This window comes from Mercenaria mercenaria, chromosome 3 (assembly GCF_021730395.1).
Source record: "Mercenaria mercenaria strain notata chromosome 3, MADL_Memer_1, whole genome shotgun sequence".
Taxonomy (NCBI): domain Eukaryota; kingdom Metazoa; phylum Mollusca; class Bivalvia; order Venerida; family Veneridae; genus Mercenaria; species Mercenaria mercenaria.
Window position 1 is genome coordinate 72905416 of NC_069363.1, and position 17557 is coordinate 72922972.

The 17557-nt window shown below is 35.8% G+C and overlaps 1 protein-coding gene across 1 annotated transcript; it reads left to right on the top strand.

Annotated features, from left to right (window-relative positions):
• The first annotated feature begins 3618 nt into the window (after positions 1–3618).
• LOC123524416 (uncharacterized) lies at positions 3619–14247 on the top strand. Its single transcript, XM_053538880.1, has 9 exons — positions 3619–3786; positions 4396–4529; positions 5488–5629; positions 8535–8656; positions 9206–9316; positions 9664–9709; positions 12104–12164; positions 12897–12987; positions 14098–14247. Exons 1-9 carry the CDS (start codon positions 3684–3686, stop codon positions 14230–14232), a joined length of 945 nt encoding a protein of 314 aa, XP_053394855.1. The 5' UTR covers positions 3619–3683; the 3' UTR covers positions 14233–14247.
• The last annotated feature ends 3310 nt before the right edge of the window (positions 14248–17557 follow it).

Consider the following 17557-nt stretch of genomic DNA (forward strand, 5'->3'; position numbering starts at 1 on the left):
ACGTTGCACCGGAGAGGGAGCAGTTAATTATTATACGGCGACGTCTGTCGTAATAATGAGGACTGGTTCTCGGCTTCGTTTTATAACATCAAAATTATTATGAGAACAATCTTATTTTGTTGCAGTCATTATTATGAGGACGATTATCGATATGTTTGATATTCAACATTTCATTGTGCGAATGATGTTCGTTTTTATCAGACACTTAGATAAGATCCTATGCCTCTGTTTTTAAAGTACTGTTGATGTATCTAAATATAAACAATGTTTTGAAAACAACAAAAATGTAACATGAAATTGAATTTTGCAATTATAAAACAATCAACTCAATTTGAATTAAAATGTTTGCATTTGAAATTCATTGATTAATTTATAACTGAAACATTTTAATATTTCATTAAAAACATAGACTAGTATCATCATTAAAATGATATAATGTTAATGTAATACAAATAGGGACTATGCACTTATAAAAACCAACATGGGAAATGAATTGGCATATTGAAATATCAACTAATAAAATGTGTGAATTGGCGGCTATCCCCTTCCATATGTCGATGCCGAAGTTTCTATGATGTACGAACACATGCCTACTTCGTTGTTATGAAATATTTCGATTTTTCATGCCCGTATTTTGTTGTTATAAGTGAAAACAATCCACCACTTCAATATTAAAGTAGACTTTCGATCAAGAAAGTCCAGGGAACAACGCAGCCTGCCGTTAAAATAATCAAACCAAGTGGATGCATTTTTTTTCAAATGCCACTTTTTCTAGTATTTTGTTGAATACGCTGATTTTTTTATGTAGATGACTTTACCTACCTCGATTCATCTAATCACCTATGGCCAGATATGTCAGGAAGAAGTATAGTATAATTGTTATGATTTACTTAAAGTAATGTTCAAAACACTTGCAATTTATAAAAAAAATATTTGTACTAACCAGTAAACCCATATCTGGCCATAAAGGACCGATTTGATTTATATCGTTGTTTGGTCACGAATTCTTACAAGTATGTCACGTTTATTTTATGTACACTTTGTATGTTACCTTCTCTAAATTAAGATTTTATTATTATTATTATTATTATTATTATTATTATTATCATCATTATTATTATAAACTAATAATAATTTGCCCGCAAATAATGTTACACTGAATGTATTCTTATTCAGTAGCATGACACATTGCCTGTTTATAGGGAGCTTTTGAGCCAAGTAATAATAAAACCCTTTGATGGATGGTCGAGTTTCAGATCAGACAGGAAAAAATCCTGTCGACCTTTGAACTCCAAACGTGACCTTGACCTTTGAGCTAGGGGTTTGCACATGACATATTGTTTAACCGTTAACTGATGACAAAGTTACAAATCCGACACGGATTCGGGACGGACGGACGGACGCTGCAAATACTATATGCCACAGACATAAAAAAGTGGAAACGTGCACAACTTCCCTATGAGTATAACTAGCTTACGAACAGTTTTTCTTGGTATAATGAAGCGATGCTATCAATTTCATATTTTTGAGACTCAGAACAAACTTTTGACGCTGGAGGGTTAAATAATGAATGTTCATGGCGGAGCAAAATAGCACTTTGTTTAATTAATAAGAAAACCAAGTATAGAGTATTTGCATCGATCACGACTGAATGCGATTTTCCCCTGAGAAAATATTTATTCAGAGACGTACCAAACAACTATATGGACAAAACGTCCAAAAATATTATACTTAAAGTCTTTCTTTTTTGTTTACCCGAGAACCGCTGTATCTTGACTTTGGTCTGGGTGTGCAGATCTAGCGATCAAATGTTTAACCAACTTTAACGTTTTACACAAGATTCCGTAGCGGAAATAATAAAAGAGTTTTCTATTGCAGAATAAATGTCTGTCCGTCATTGTATGGGTTCGAAAATTTCGACATTGTCTTTTAAGTAAATGTTAATTTTGTTCACATTTCGCGATTTTCTCGGATCTTTCCTTTTTTACATAACTTTAGAGTTCTTACAACTACAACCTTAAAATGTGCTCTTTGAATTATATACATAGTGTAATACATTTTATTGCAATAAAATATTCGTATGAATAATGTTTAAATTGTTTAATACGTTTCTTCACGTTGGCGTAATTTTCTTTTTGGGCCTTAATGCGTAAACATTACGTACAATGTAATATAAGAATGATAATTAAATATATGATAAATCATTGATTATAACTCCATATTTCATTCTCATAACACATAAAGGTGAAGATTACAATTAGAGCGGGGGTACCAACGTTTCCCGAGGGATTCTGAAGTTGTTGCGATATAAAATAAACGCTATTCTAGCTTAAAACATTTTCCAAAAACGCGCGGGAGTGTCTGCGTTGTTTTTTCACGTTGGCGTAATTTTCTTTTCGGGCCTTAATGCGTTTACGCTTTGTCAAGGAACAAAACACCCCCGAAAAGTGACAAGAACATCAGTTTTATGCTAGAAAAAGTTGCCTTACATTGGTGCGCAGATTAAATCAAAATCATTAAGCTATAAAATACTGCAATTCGAATTTGAGAAAAGATTTGCTTTTTACATTGTCCACCTTAATTGCCTAAAATCGACGAAATTAAATGCCATATGAATAATTCAAATTCAACTGTCATTCTGATGTTTACTGAAACTTTTCTTGGTGAATGTACGACAGAAAATGAATTAAGGATTAGTAATCACGCCCATGAAAGGAAGGACTGTAAAAGCAAACATAGGGGCGAAGGAAACGTAATGTATACATATATACACTGCTGAATCGATACAGTACCGCAACCGTTTTTCATACTGAATGAACAAAACAGAATCAGTTTGGATTGAAATTATTTACTCTAAACGTTATATTTTTTTATCGTCCGCCGAATGCACACAAGTCTTGGATCGAAAACAATGAAAATAATCGGAAAAAGTCGATATATCATATTTTAACGCTTTAAGTATAAATTATTTCCAACAAATACGATAATTTAAAATGCGAGATAATAATGAGATATGGTCTTAACGTCTTTTCTGTTTACGGACGTTGGTTTCCCGCGCTTTGTTTAAATACGCTGCTGTAAGAAACAGTTCTAAAAAGAAAGACGTTCGATTGATTTTATTTTTATTATTATTTCTTGAATATGGTAAAATACGGCATGCATGAAAAAGATTCTGTCACTGGCTGTAGCTGCAGATGGAAATATCCGGCTCTCGAATAACTGTTTAAGCGGTAACTTGGCATATTTCACTAATAATTGCATCAATTATTACATCTGGTATTTTACCAGAAGAATTAAAAGAAGCTAAAGTAATACCAGTTTTCAAATCCGGTGATAAAACGGGGCAAATATCATTTCTATCGACTATATCACAAATATTTAAAAAAAAAGAAAAAAAAGAGAAAAAAAGATATATCCGTATTAAACAAACAATCGGGATTCTTGTAATACTGCACCGCTGATATTAAATAAATCAAATTAGGGCATTTAACCTTCATGGTAAATGAGAAAATATTCTACAGTACAGGAAAACCAGAGAATTCTGGTATGATCAAAGACCAAGAAGAGCCAACGGTCAGGCCGGTATTTTTACGGAACGGCACGGGAAATAGACACAAACAAAATAAGAAAAAGAAGAAAGACAACTCTGTAGAAGATTTGTGAAAATAAATTGTGTCGACAAAATGCAATTCGAAGAAGCTGTCAGTCAGTTTCAGACTCTTTTATCGAATGTTAGACAGACAGACATTGAAAAGTTTCTAATATGGTCCAAACAAACCATAAGTGGTTCGTAATTCTTGTTCAAACTCTCATTGTCACATGTTTTCACGACGGTAGATCTTCTATCTGTGTGGTTTTAGCAATTTAGGTCAGGCATAGTCCATCTTATGCTACGCGAGTCGCGATATTGTGATAATTTTTGCACAGGTCAACATCTCTCCTCCACGTACAAGATAGGAACAAATAGCTATAAAAATAAATAGATTGGCAACTTGAAATGCATGTAGAGCAAATCTTTGCCAACATCACGTGGGAACGGAATGAGATCTCGCTTTACCGGTGTATGAAACAGACAGCAGAAAGATTAAAATTTGTGTTGTGAAAACTTTCTATCAGATCTTTTGTTTATAATGGTAGTGGCGTTTTTTTTAATGTTCTTAGTATTTCCTACATGGGAAAGGAATAAATTTATGATATGATTGGAAGTCTGAGAAATCAACTGTTGTCATTTGAAAATTGGACCCGATTCGGTTTATTACGTGCCAGCCGTATTGTTGTTAGAGAGCATTCGTAACGGATATGCCAAGAACTTGATGGTTTATCAAGCAGTCCATATCCATTATATTCATAAGTAATAATTCAATAACTGATGAATGCATGTTGCTTTTCTTTCAGGTCTATTGGAGGATATGAGTGAAGGAGACAATGCTGATGTTGTGATGAATAGTATAAGAGAAGGTATACGCCAGAGCTTGCCTATTGAAGGAATGACGAAAACAGAACATGTTGTCACCCCTAAACATGGTCCTGTATGTATTATCCTTATTTGATCAATGAATGATAATAGGTTAATGATTTGGTTTAAAGCATGTGATAACACATTCAGGTCTTGAATATCTTTGTTTGTATGATTATCCTGGTCTTGAATATAATTATTTTATTCATAGTAGTCCTGTATGTTTAGTTGTACTAATGTTGATCTTGAAGACAGTTTGTGTTTACACAATTTTGTCACAAAATCTTCTTTATATGCCCTTCTTGAAAAAACAGATGTATTACGAAATGTCGATGGCCGTCAGTCTGTCTGTTAGTCAGTAAGTCCATCAACATTTTTGTTTCCAGACTCTTAGTATATGTTTAATAGCTGCAGCTTTAAGACTTTACAAGATGACTAAGCACCACTTTAGGAGGGTCCCTTTTGGGATCAAAAGGTCTAGTCACAGTGACCTGGAGACTAAAACTGATTTTCAGACTCTTAATCTATAAAGTTTTAACAGCTACAGCTTTCAAACTTCATACAATTATTGAGTACGATTGGTGGCAGATCCCTTTTGACATTTGGGTGAGAGGGTCAAAGGTCAGGTTTGCAGTGACTTTACTTTATTTCTGGTATGTTTTCATTTCCAGACTCTTTGTCATGAAGTGTGTTAGTTACAGCTTTCAAACTTTTTAGGCTGACTTAGCCCTTCTTGAGGAGTATCCCTATTCTTTTCTGGATCAGTAAGTTAAAGTTCAAGGTCATAGTGACTGGAAGATTGAAAATGTTTCCAGACACTAATTCCTAACATATAACACCTACAGCTTTCAAACTTCACACAATGATTGAGTACCACTAAAGGAAGATCCCTATTGATTTTGAGGTTAGTGGATCAAAGGTCAAGTTCACAGAGACTACATTGTATTGACACAATTTTTCCAGAACCCATTATGTTTACACAACAAAATCTTTGAAGCTTGTAGTATTTTCTCTGTTCAATGTGTTTACAGAATGCGGACTGCAACCCTGCTACTACAGTACATGTTGATGCGTTCCTGTATGATGAAGACACAATAGATGAGATGGTTGAGGAAGGAACAATGTCAAGAAATTACTGTGTAAACTGTTTGTCAAAGCAAGTGAAACCACTCAGTGAGTTTATTCAAATGTTTAGAGTCATATGTAAATATTTAATATACATCAAATTCTGTGAGAAGCGAAAAGGATATTTCGTGTTCACATACTAGAACTCTTTACTTTATTCACAGTATTTTTAGCTCACCTGAGCAATGCTTTTCTGATCGCTCAATGTCCGGCGTCCGTCGTCTGTCGTCTGTCTGTCAACATTTAGCTTGTGTATGCGATAGAGGCTGTATTTTTCAACTGATCTTCATGAAAATTGGTCAGAATGATTACCTTGATGAAATCTAGGCCGAGTTTGAAAGTGGGTCATCTGGGGTCAAAAACTAGGTCACTAGGTCAAATCAAAGAAAAAACTGTGTATGCGATAGAGGCTGTATTTTTCAATTAATCTTCATGAATTTTGGTCAGAATGAGTACCTTGATGAAATCTAGGCCGAGTTCGAAAATGGGTCATCTGGGGTCAAAAATTAGGTCACTAGGTCAAATCAAAGAAAAACCTTGTGTATGCGATAGAGACTGTTTTTTTCAACTGATCTTTATGAAATTTGGTCAGAATGATTACCTTGATGAAATCTAGGCCGAGTTCGAAAGTGGGTCATCTGGGGTCAAAAACTAGGTCACTAGATCAAATCAAAGAAAAACCTTGTGTATGCGATAGAGGCTGTATTTTTCAATTAATCTTCATGAATTTTGGTCAGAATGATTACCTTGACAAAATCTAGGCCGAGATCGAAAATGGGTCATCTGGCATCAAAAACTAGGTCAAATCAAAGAAAAACCTTGTGTATGCGATAGAGACTGTTTTTTTCAACTGATCTTTATGAAATTTGGTCAGAATGATTACCTTGATGAAATCTAGGCCGAGTTTGAAAGTGTGTCATCTGGGATCTAAAACTAGGTCACTAGGTCAAATCAAAGAAAAACCTTGTGTGCGATAGAGGCTGTATTTTTAGCTCACCTAAGCAATGCTCAGGTGAGTTTTTCTGAACGCTCGATGTCTGTCGTCTGTCTGTCGTCCGTCAACATTCAGCTTGTGTATGCGATAGAGGCTGTATTTTTCAACTGATTTTCATGAAATTTGGTCAGAATGATAACCTTGATAAAATCTAGGCCGAGTTCGAAAATGGCTCATCTGGGATAAAAAACTAGGTCACTAGGTCAAATCAAGGAAAAACCTAGTGTATGCGATAGAGGCTGTATTTTTCAACTGATCTTCATGAAATTTGGTCAGAATATTTACCGTGATAAAATCTAGATAGAGTTTGAAAATGGGTCATCTGGGGTCAAAAACTAGGTCACTAGGTCAAATCAAGGAAAAACCTTGTGTATGCGATAGAGGCTGTATTTTTCAATTGATCTTCATGAATTGTGGTCAGAATGATTACCTTGATGAAATCTAGGCCGTGTTTGAAAATGGGTCATCTGGGGTCAAAAACTAGGTCACTAGGTAAAATCAAGGAAAAACCTTGTGTATGCGATAGAGGCTGTATTTTTCAATTGATCTTCATGAAATTTAGTCGGAATGATTACCTTGATGGAATCTAGGCCGAGTTCAAAAATGGGTCATCTGGGGTCAAAAACTAGGTCACTAGGTCAAATCAAAGAAAAACCTTGTGTATGCAAAAGAGGCTGTATTTTTCAATTGATCTTCATGAAATTTGGTTAGAATGATTGCTTTGATGAAATCTAGATCGAGTTTGAATATGGTTTTTCTGAGATCAAAAACTAGGTCACTAGGTCAAATAAAAGAAAAAACTTGTGTATGCGATAGAGGCTGTGTTTTTCAGTTGATTTTTATGAAATTTGGTCAGGATGTTTGCCTTGATGAAATCTACGTCGAGTTTGAATATGGGTCATCTGGGGTCAAAAACTAGGTCACTAGGCCAAATTAAAGAAAAACCTTGTGTATGCGATAGAGGCTGTATTTTTCAATTGATCTTTATTAAATTTGGTCAGAATGATTGCCTTGATAAAATCTAGATCGAGTTTGAACACGGGTCATCTAGGGTCAAAAACTAGGTCACTAGGTCATATTAAAGAAAAATCTTGTGTATGCGATAGAGACTGTATTTTTCAATTGATTTTTATGAAATTTGGTCAGGATGATTGCCTTAATGAAATCTAGGTCGACTTGAATATGGGTCATCTGGGGTCAGGAACTAGGTCACTTGGTCAAATCAAAGGAAAAACTTTTGTATGTGATAATGGCTGTATTTTTCAATTGATTTTCATGAATTTTGGTCAGAATGATTGCCTTGATAAAATCTAGGTTGAATTTGAACATGGGTCATCTAGGGTCAAAAACTAGGTCACTAGGTCATATCAAAGAAAAAGCTTGTTTAATCTCAAGAGACCAATTTTTGGTCCAATCTTAATGAAAATTGGTCAGAATATTTGTTTCCATGAAATCACTAGGTCAAACATGTTTTACACTGTTATGGTGTGTTTCTTAGGTGAGCGACCTAGGGCCATCTTGGCCCTCTTGTTTAACTGTTCCAGCTCATGATCAGTCAGACTCAGTCTGTCAGTTGCATTTTACCAATCATCATCTCCCTTGAAAAGAGTGGAAGTAAGTGCCATTGATATTATACATTTTTGTTTCAGAAGGTTAATATTTACTAATTTTTGGCTCAACTATACGAAGATAGTTACTGTGTACCATATACTTGAAGCTTCAGTGCAGGTGACCCATTTGAATATTCAAATTGGTCTTCAAGGTTTCAGTAGAAGAAGAAATGTTTTAGTGTTTAAGCCTATCTTGAGGGTTTTTCCTTGATGACACACTATCTTGAAGTTTTCTATTTTAAAGTTTTCATGTGCTTGCTTTACAGTCAGGCCCTAGCCTAACTTTACCTAGGATGTATCTTCTATGTAATAAATATGAAAATAAATTATAAATTTTATGTATTTTCAGCATTTATCACACATTCTGCCTCACTACCCCAAATAAAGTTTATGTTCCAGTACTTGCTGGAGGATCTAAGAAACAAGACTGTATTAGATGTAGGTTCTAGAACTGGGGCTGTTCTGTATGGAGTAAGTATCCTAGCAACATAGAACTGAGAAACAAGACTTCACTAGATGTAGGTTCTAGAACTGGGGCTGTTCTGTATGGAGTAAGTATCCTAGCAACATAGAACTGAGAAACAAGACTTCACTAGATGTAGGTTCTAGAACTGGGGCTGTTCTGTATGGAGTAAGTATCATAGAAACATAGAACTGAGAAACAAGACTTCACTAGATGTAGGTTCTAGAACTGGGGCTGTTCTGTATGGAGAAAGTATCCTAGCAACATAGAACTGAGAAACAAGATTGACTACTGGTACATTCAGGTTCTAGAACTGGGCTGTTCATTATGAAGTAAATATCCTAGATATAGGATACTCTGGATAATACATGTAGGGAATAATTGTACTCTTGTAAACGTTGGACAAGTTAGTCATAGAGAAGTAGCATACTCATGATAATGTGTCTGTAATTTTATGCTCTTACATGCTGCTTTAGTAGAATGTTTTGAAATATATTGTTGAATGTTTTAATATGTATTGTTAAATACATACAACATAGATTATTATATTTCTACAGGCCTATCTGTACAGTGAGGTAAACAGTTTAGTAGGTGTAGAGCTGGATCCTACATTCTGTGAGTTACAGAACAAAGTTATACAGCAGTTTAACATGACAGATAGGATAAAGGTATTTTATACTTAACCATTTATTAGTTGTACAGTACTCGCTTTCATTTCTGTGTGTTTCCTTGACTCCTTGTAACATATTCTTATAACAGTTATTGCATTAGTGTCGCAGGTAAAGATGATAATATTGATAAATTTATTGACATTTATCATTCTGAAAAGTAAATGCACAATACGAAAAGAGTAGTAAGGAAAATACCAAATGTGATGGAACATTTTTAAAGTTTTTATTTGAAAATTCAATAAACCAAAAATAAGTACAGATCTAATAAATCTGTGAAATAAGTGTGACCCGAACTTTTTCCAGATCTACACAAACAATTTCTAAGTGATAACTTTTATTTTCAGATAATCCACAGTGACATACTGCAGCAAGTGGAACTATTGCAGAATAGTGAGTATAATATGTATAAATATTAGAATATATGAAAGTATGGTAGATGCACTGCAGCAGATATTTGCAAAAGAATGTGCCAAATTTCAGAATTCAGCATACATATTGTGACATGTTTAGTTGAATAGTAACAGAATACTAAACATACGGCGGGAGGTCGTGGGTTTGATCCCCAGCCACGTCATACCAAAGATGTAAAAAATGGTACTAGTAGCTTCCTCGCTTGGCACTCAGCATTTAGAGGATAGTGCTAGGACTGGTCAGCCCGGTGTCAGTATAATGTGACTGGGTGGGGTATCATGCCATGTGTCTACGACATGATATTCCAGTGAGGCAGCACTATAAAGTTGGGCATTGTGCTCACTGCTACAAGTAGACACCGTCGTTTATATGACTGAAAAATTGTTGAAAAAGACGTTAAACCCGAACACACACAAACACACTAAACATACGGCAGTTCTGACCTAAGAGCATCAAAATATTTACAGTGCAGGGTCTTCATCACTGAAGACTCAAACTGTGTGTTATAAAGAACTACATTTCTAATTAAATTGGCACTTCCAAGTCCAAAAAATTCTTCTCTATAAGTATAACAAGTTTTTAGCTCACCAGAGCACAAAGTGCACAAGGTAAGCTATTGTGACCGGTCATTTTCTGGCATCCGTTGCCGTTCGTCGTCCGTCAACATTTGCCTTGTTAACACGCTAGAGACCACATTTGTGACCCAGTTTTTATGAAACTTGATCAGAATGTTTGTCTTGATGATCTCTAGGTCAAGTTTGAAACTGGGTCATGTGGATTTAAAATCTAGGTCAGTAGGCCAGATCAAAGGAAAATCTTGTTAACATCCAAGTCCCCAGTTTAAGTTTAAAACGCATGAGAATTGGTCAGAGTGTTTATTTTGATGACCTCTATGTCAAGTTTGAATCTGGGTTATGTGGGGTCAAAAACTAGGCCACCGGGTCAAATCAAAGGAAAAGCTTATTAACACTCTTGAGGCCACAGTTTTAACCCAATCTTTATGAAACTTGTTTGTATAGATGATCTTTAGTTCAAGTTTCAAACTGGGTTATGTGGGGTCAAAAACTAGGTCAGTAAGCTAGATCAAAAGAAAATCTTGTCACTCTAGAGTCCACAGTTTAAGTTTGAAACTGATGAGAATTGGTCAGAATGTTTGTCTTGATGAACTCTAGGTCAAGTTTGAATCTGGGTCATGTGGGATCAAAACTAGGTCACCCAGTCAAATCATAGGAAAAACTTGTTAACTCTCTGGAGGCCACAGTTGAGACCCAATCTTTATGAAACTTGGTCAGAATGTTTGTCTTGATGTCTCTAGATCAAGTTTGAAGCTGGGTCTTGTGGGGTCAAAAACTAGGTCAGTAGGCCAGATCAGCTCTGGTGAGCGATATAGGGCCATCATGGCACACTTATTTACAGTTTGCTATGTACTTTGATTGAAATAGAGAATAAAGTAGAGTGAAATCTAGGAATACAAACATCTTTATATATATATATATATATATATCGTGGGCTGAGCGCGAAACTATTGTAACTGTATATAAATTAAGAACAAGATACAATAGTTTCGCGCTCAGCCCTCGATATGTGAGGTTTTGCTGCGTACCAGTTAGCAATATTTGAATATCAATTACTATATATAGCAGTCAGCTTATCAATGTTAATGGCTGCAGTCTTTGTACTTTGTCTTATATAACAATTTTTATTTTTTATGCCCCCGAAGGGAGGCATATAGTTTTTGAACCATCTGTCGGTCTGTCCGCAATTTTCGTGTCCGGTCCATATCTTTGTCATCCATGGATGGATTTTCAAATAACTTGGCGTGAATGTGTACCACAGTAAGACGACGTGTCGCGCGCAAGACCCAGGTCCGTAGCTCAAAGGTCAAGGTCACACTTAGACGTTAAAGGTCATTTTTCACGATAGTGCATTGATGGGCATGTCCGGTCCATATCTTTGTCATCCATGGATGGATTTTCAAGTAACTACGCATAAATGTGTGGCACAGTAAGACGACGTGTCGTGTGCAAGACCCAGGTCTGTAGCTCAAAGGTCAAGGTCACACTTAGACGTTAAAGGTCATATTTCATGATAGTGCATTGATGGGCGTGTCCGGTCCATATCTTTGTCATTCATGCATGGATTTTAAAATAACTACGCATGAATGTGTGGCACAGTAAGACGACATGTTGCGCGCAAGACCCAGGTCCATAGGTCAGAGGTCCTAAACTCTAACATCGGCCATAACTATTCATTCAAAGTGCCATCGGGGGCATGTGTCATCCTATAGAGACAACTCTTGTTAAGAATGTGAATTGTCTTGGTTTAGAATGATTTAGTTCTAAACAACTCACTTGATACTCCTGTATTTGATAGGTGATGTTGTTATCCTGAACAACGTGTTTGAATTCTTCATGGATGACGATCAGCAGTTGAAGTAAGACTTAATGTTATACATGTCATCGTTGTTGCTAGATCCAACTTTAATTAAATGTTGAAATCCTGCTTCTGGTTTAACTACTTCATAGTAATAAGAGCATTGTTTGTGTCATGTTGTAGAAGTTTTAACTTTCTATCCAAAAAGACCTGTGAACAATATACATCAGTCATCTACAGACCAATAATCAACATACAGTCATCACTATACACCAGTCATCGGTATACAAGAGTCATCACTATACACTAGTCCAGTCCTTAACCCTGCCATCCATGAAGGGATTTTATAATGACTCAGCACAAATGTTCCCCATAATGAAACAATGTGTCATGCACAAGACCCAGCTCCCTAGCTCTAAGGTCAAGGTCACACTTAGAAGTCAAAGGTTTACAGGGTCTGTTTCATGTCCAATCCATAACTCTGCCATCCATGAAGGGATTTGATATTTTGAAAATACTCCCCATAATGAGTTGATATGCCATGCACATGCACCAAAACCCCTAGTTCCAAGGTTAGTAGATTGGTTGGATTTTATGTTGCTAAGTCAACTATTGGTTCCAACTCGAACAGTGTAGAATTTTCGAGTCACAATTGGCAAACAAAATGAGTAGTGCCAGGTATAAGGCACATTTAATACTCTGCTTTATTCAGGCTATTTACAGTGAAAGTTAATAATGTACAAATGATACCCTGTTGATGTAATAAGATAACTAGAATAGGATTAATTTTCAGGTTATGGAGTTGTATGTGTCAGCACATAAGGAAGAAAGATACTGTGATCATAACCATACCTAGTATAGAGGAATCCCTCTCAAACTTACAGGTATACTCTACATCTTGTATTGCTAGTATAGAGGAATCCCTCTCAAACTTACAGGTATACTCTACATCTTGCATGGCTAGTATAGAGGAATCCCTCTCAAACTTACAGGTATACTCTACATCTTGCATTGCTAGTATAGAGGAATCCCTCTCAAACTTACAGGTATACTCTACATCTTGCATTGCTAGTATAGAGGAATCCCTCTCAAACTTACAGGTATACTCTACATCTTGTATTGCTAGTATAGAGGAATCCCTCTCAAACTTACAGGTATACTCTACATCTAGTATTGCTAGCATAGAGGAATCCCTCTCAAACTTACAGGTATACTCTACATCTTGCATGGCTAGTATAGAGGAATCCCTCTCAAACTTACAGGTATACTCTACATCTAGTATTGCTAGTATAGAGGAATCCCTCTCAAACTTACAGGTATACTCTACATCTTGCATGGCTAGTATAGAGGAATCCCTCTCAAACTTACAGGTATACTCTACATCTTGTATTGTACAGCTAGTTGATCATTTTATTTTGCCTTATGGAGAAAAGACAAGCTAAACATGAACACAGTGATGTATTATGGTGTCCTAAACTGTGTGATGTGATAATTTACAATCTTCTTCAAGATGTTGCATTGGTAGGCAAGATAAATGATCAAACGAAGTACATGTCTGTCTGTGTTGAACAGGTGTTGTCCTGTCCCATGCCTGTCAGGTAAAAAGCAGCACCTTTGACGCTTCTAAAATGTAACATTATGAAATGGTCTCATTGCCACGAAAAGGAGCCACTAACCATGTGTTGGTCTGCCTACAGACTAGATAAACCTTTTCTTTTTGGTGTTTTGCTAATCAAAAGAATTAACTTTATGATTTTGTCAAAAATTAAACTTCTTAAAATGTTTACCTTTAGGCCTATAATTATGTTATTAGAGAAATGTGCATCAGTTGGATACTACAGGTTGTAATTATTTACAAGGTGCTTGGAAGAAGTGATCTTGTTTTGTTTTGAAATGGCATTTCCTGCACCATAAAAAATGCATGTTTCTTTTTATCAAAATACTTTATAAACAGCAGCATTTGATAATTGTTTTCACTTCTTTGTCACTTTCAGGCACCAATTGATATAACAAGTTGGCTGAAACCTATAGACATCAGTCATTTGAAAGAACAAGCTGTGCTGAAATATTTTAACAATCCTGAAGACTCGGATCTTGATGATATACATATGTACCAAGTTTTATTATAAATAGTAACAAATGCATCTGTGTTTTCTTTGTTTACTTTTTAGCTCACCTGAGCACATAGTGTTCAAGATGAGATACTATGATACCCCTGTTTGTGTCGTCTCAGGAGTGCACAGTTTTGGCCCAATCCGAGTGAATTTTTGTCAGACTGTTTTGCATCAATAATATCTTGAATGGGTTGGAATCAGTTTATCTGGGATTAAAAGCTAGGTCACTAGATCAGATCACAGGAGAACATTGTTAACACTCTATAGAAGCCATATTTTCTACTGCATATCTCGAGAAGCAGTTTGGATTGTCTTTTTAAAATCCAGATTTGAATCTTGGTCATTGGGTTTCAAAAACTAGGTCATATTATAGAAAAAACCTTTTTAACACCCTTGAGGTATGTTTTCTACCTGTTCTTTATAAAGCCTGATCAGTTGTCATCCTAGGTTACAAGGTCGAATCATACAAAACCCTTGTTAACACTCCAGATGCCATGCTTTCTACTTTATCAATTTGAAACATGGTCAGAAAGATTGCCTTTATGAAATCTAGGCTGTTTTAGAAACTAGGTCTTCAGGGGCCAATAACGGGTCATAAATTAAGTTGTCTTGGAAGAACTTTGTAAACACTCCAGAGGCCAAATTTTCTGTCTAATCTTATGGAACCTAGGCAGAATGTTTATCGAAATAAAATCTATTGAAGTGAAGTTTGAAACTAGACTATTTTGGTCAGAAGATAGGTCAACCTGAAAAAATTTAAACTCTATAAAGGGCAGATTTTCTACCTGACCTATATGAAACATGATCAGAATGTTTTTAATGTGAAGGTTAAAGTTGAAACTGAGCCTAAATCTAAGATCAATTGTAGGTCACTAGATCAGACCATAGAAAACCCTTGATAACATACGTGATGCCACAATTTCTACCCGATCTGCATGAAACTATCAGAATACTTGTCTCTATGTAGTCTAGGACATATTTGAAATTAGATTATCATTCAATTCGGGCAGTACCATTTATTATTTGAAGGGGTGTTCACTGAAAATTTACTGACTGAATAGCAAACAGTGCAGTGCAGGCTGATCTTGGTCGCGAAGGCAGAAACACTTGCTGCCAGCAGGCTAAAGGTTAAATATAAGTAATGTTGTTCAAAAGCATTGTTTTAAGTTTGTGCAAATGGGTCTTTACTTTTCTTTCTAAGCAGGGTCCTTACTCATAAATTATCATGTTCTGGGATGAATGTTTTTCACACTAAACATTGAACAATAGTGTCATGCCGCACTTTGAAAAGCATCTTTAGCACCATTATGGCCCTCTAGTTTATTACTTGACCTTCCTGAAGACTCTACCTACAGCATAGTTCAAACACACTTTGTTTGGCCACTCTTGTACACTTAAAGTCTCCTAAAATTCAAGTTGCCAGAACTTATTTTATGATGAAATGAGAAAATTAGCAGATGTTTTTAGCTAACTTGAGTAAGAAGTGCTCAAAAGTGCACTATTGTGATCTCCCTTTGCCTATTGTCAGTTTTACTGTAAGTACATTGGAAATCACATTTCTCAAGCAATATTCATTGAACTTATTTGAGGATGCACAAGCTCGGATAACACTCGAGGGTGCTCCAGTAACATCGAACATAGGTCCTAAAATTGCTGTATATATATTTCACATCATTAACACGTTATTGACCATATTTCTTAAGCAGTCTTCATGAAATTTGGCCCTTGGTTTAGTGAAAAGTTCAATATTTTACATTATGATACCTTGTTTAAACGCATGTGATGTGATCAATTTAATATATCATGCACAAAAGCATTAATCTAGTTTTATGTCCATGTGATATCATTTTTCATATCTCTTACTTCTTTTACATCGAGACTAGACACCTATTGATAATTTGCTTGTAAAGTGCTCTTCTACTGACAGAAGACAGATACAGACCATGACAAGAGAGCTCATGCTTAAACTGGTTCAGGAGAGCTTCTTGTCTCAGATGTGCTGTATGAATTATATTATATGGTTATATTTAGTGCCTGTCAGAAGCTTATAAGCATGTATCATTATACCAAGTTGATTTAATTTCCCTTTGGTGGTGTAATGTTATTCCCTCGGATATGAAAAATGTGAACAATTTAGTACCATTAGTACAGTTAAGAGGTTACAGGACTTGTTAAAATAAAAGACAGAGTTATGGAACTTGATACATGTAAAATTGCATCGTGATCTCCATTCAAATGCATAAATAGGTTTCTGGAATACTGAAAGAAATGACAATTTGGCATAATTTTCAAAGTGTAAATGCGAGTTAATTTTGTCGAAACAAGTCTCGAGTTTTGTGAACCTGTCTTGCGATCCTGTAAAGTTGACTATGACCTTGTGAACTTTATCTTTAAGTGGTATGGACAGGTATAAACATATTAGAATAGGGGACACGTGGCGAACTATTGTGTTTACTAAGCTGAAAAAGGGTGACCCATCACTGCCATTCTTAATTACGTTTGTCCTGACATTTTATTGCTGGAGTTCAACCTTTTGATTTATCCAGGCCGACGTGAATTGAGAGCAGGCAATGTTGTTGATGGTATGCTTATTGGTGGAATGGGGAACTTAGATTTGCGTGTCTGTGCATCTGTCTGTCCGTCTCTCCAATGTCGAGTTGCGCATATCTATAAAGGATTTGACCTCGAGCCAACAAACTACATAGGTTTATTATTCAGCATGTGAAGTTATGCACTTGGCTTTTTTCTTAATCCACACAGTATGCCAGTGTCACTAAACCTTATAGGAATATTACTGTGCAATTGTGCACCTGGGTTTTTGTTTGGAATTTCACTTAGAAATATCAGAGTTATGGCCCTTGACTGAAAAATATTCAAAGGGCCTGAAAGTTGTCACAGGTATCTCAAGAAGTATTTGTCCTAGGGTCACAAAACAGGCATGTTATTCAGCATGTGAAGTTTTGCGCTCAAGGTTTTGTTCAGGAATTACACACAGACGCACGCACTACATTTTTTTTTAAACTTCCAGTTACTTTTATCCTGCATTTCTTTAGTACCCTTACTCCTCACTCCTCCATAACTGGCATCCCCACTCTAAGGCAATAGGAAAGTTTACTTAAGTCTTGCATTCTCAACAAGCAACATGTAACCAGACAGTGACAGTAAGTGGATGCACCATTCTCCTCTGGACACATCTAGTTATTTTACATTTTGCTGGTTCCCCTCTCAAGTGAGTGACTTGGGTTTCTTTTGGTCTCTATGTAAAGACTGACTCATGGTTATTTAAAATAATTTTATTTCAAAACAATGCTGTGAAGTTTTACATGGCAAATGATATCTG

Coding starts and splice junctions, on each gene's coding strand:
- LOC123524416 (XM_053538880.1), top strand. CDS start 3,684: ATGCAATTCGAAGAAGCTGTCAGTCAGTTTCAGACTCTTTTATCGAAT. Junction 5,630..8,534: donor AAAGCAAGTGAAACCACTCA/GTGAGTTTATTC, acceptor ATGTATTTTCAG/CATTTATCACACATTCTGCC. Junction 12,988..14,097: donor AATCCCTCTCAAACTTACAG/GTATACTCTACA, acceptor TGTCACTTTCAG/GCACCAATTGATATAACAAG.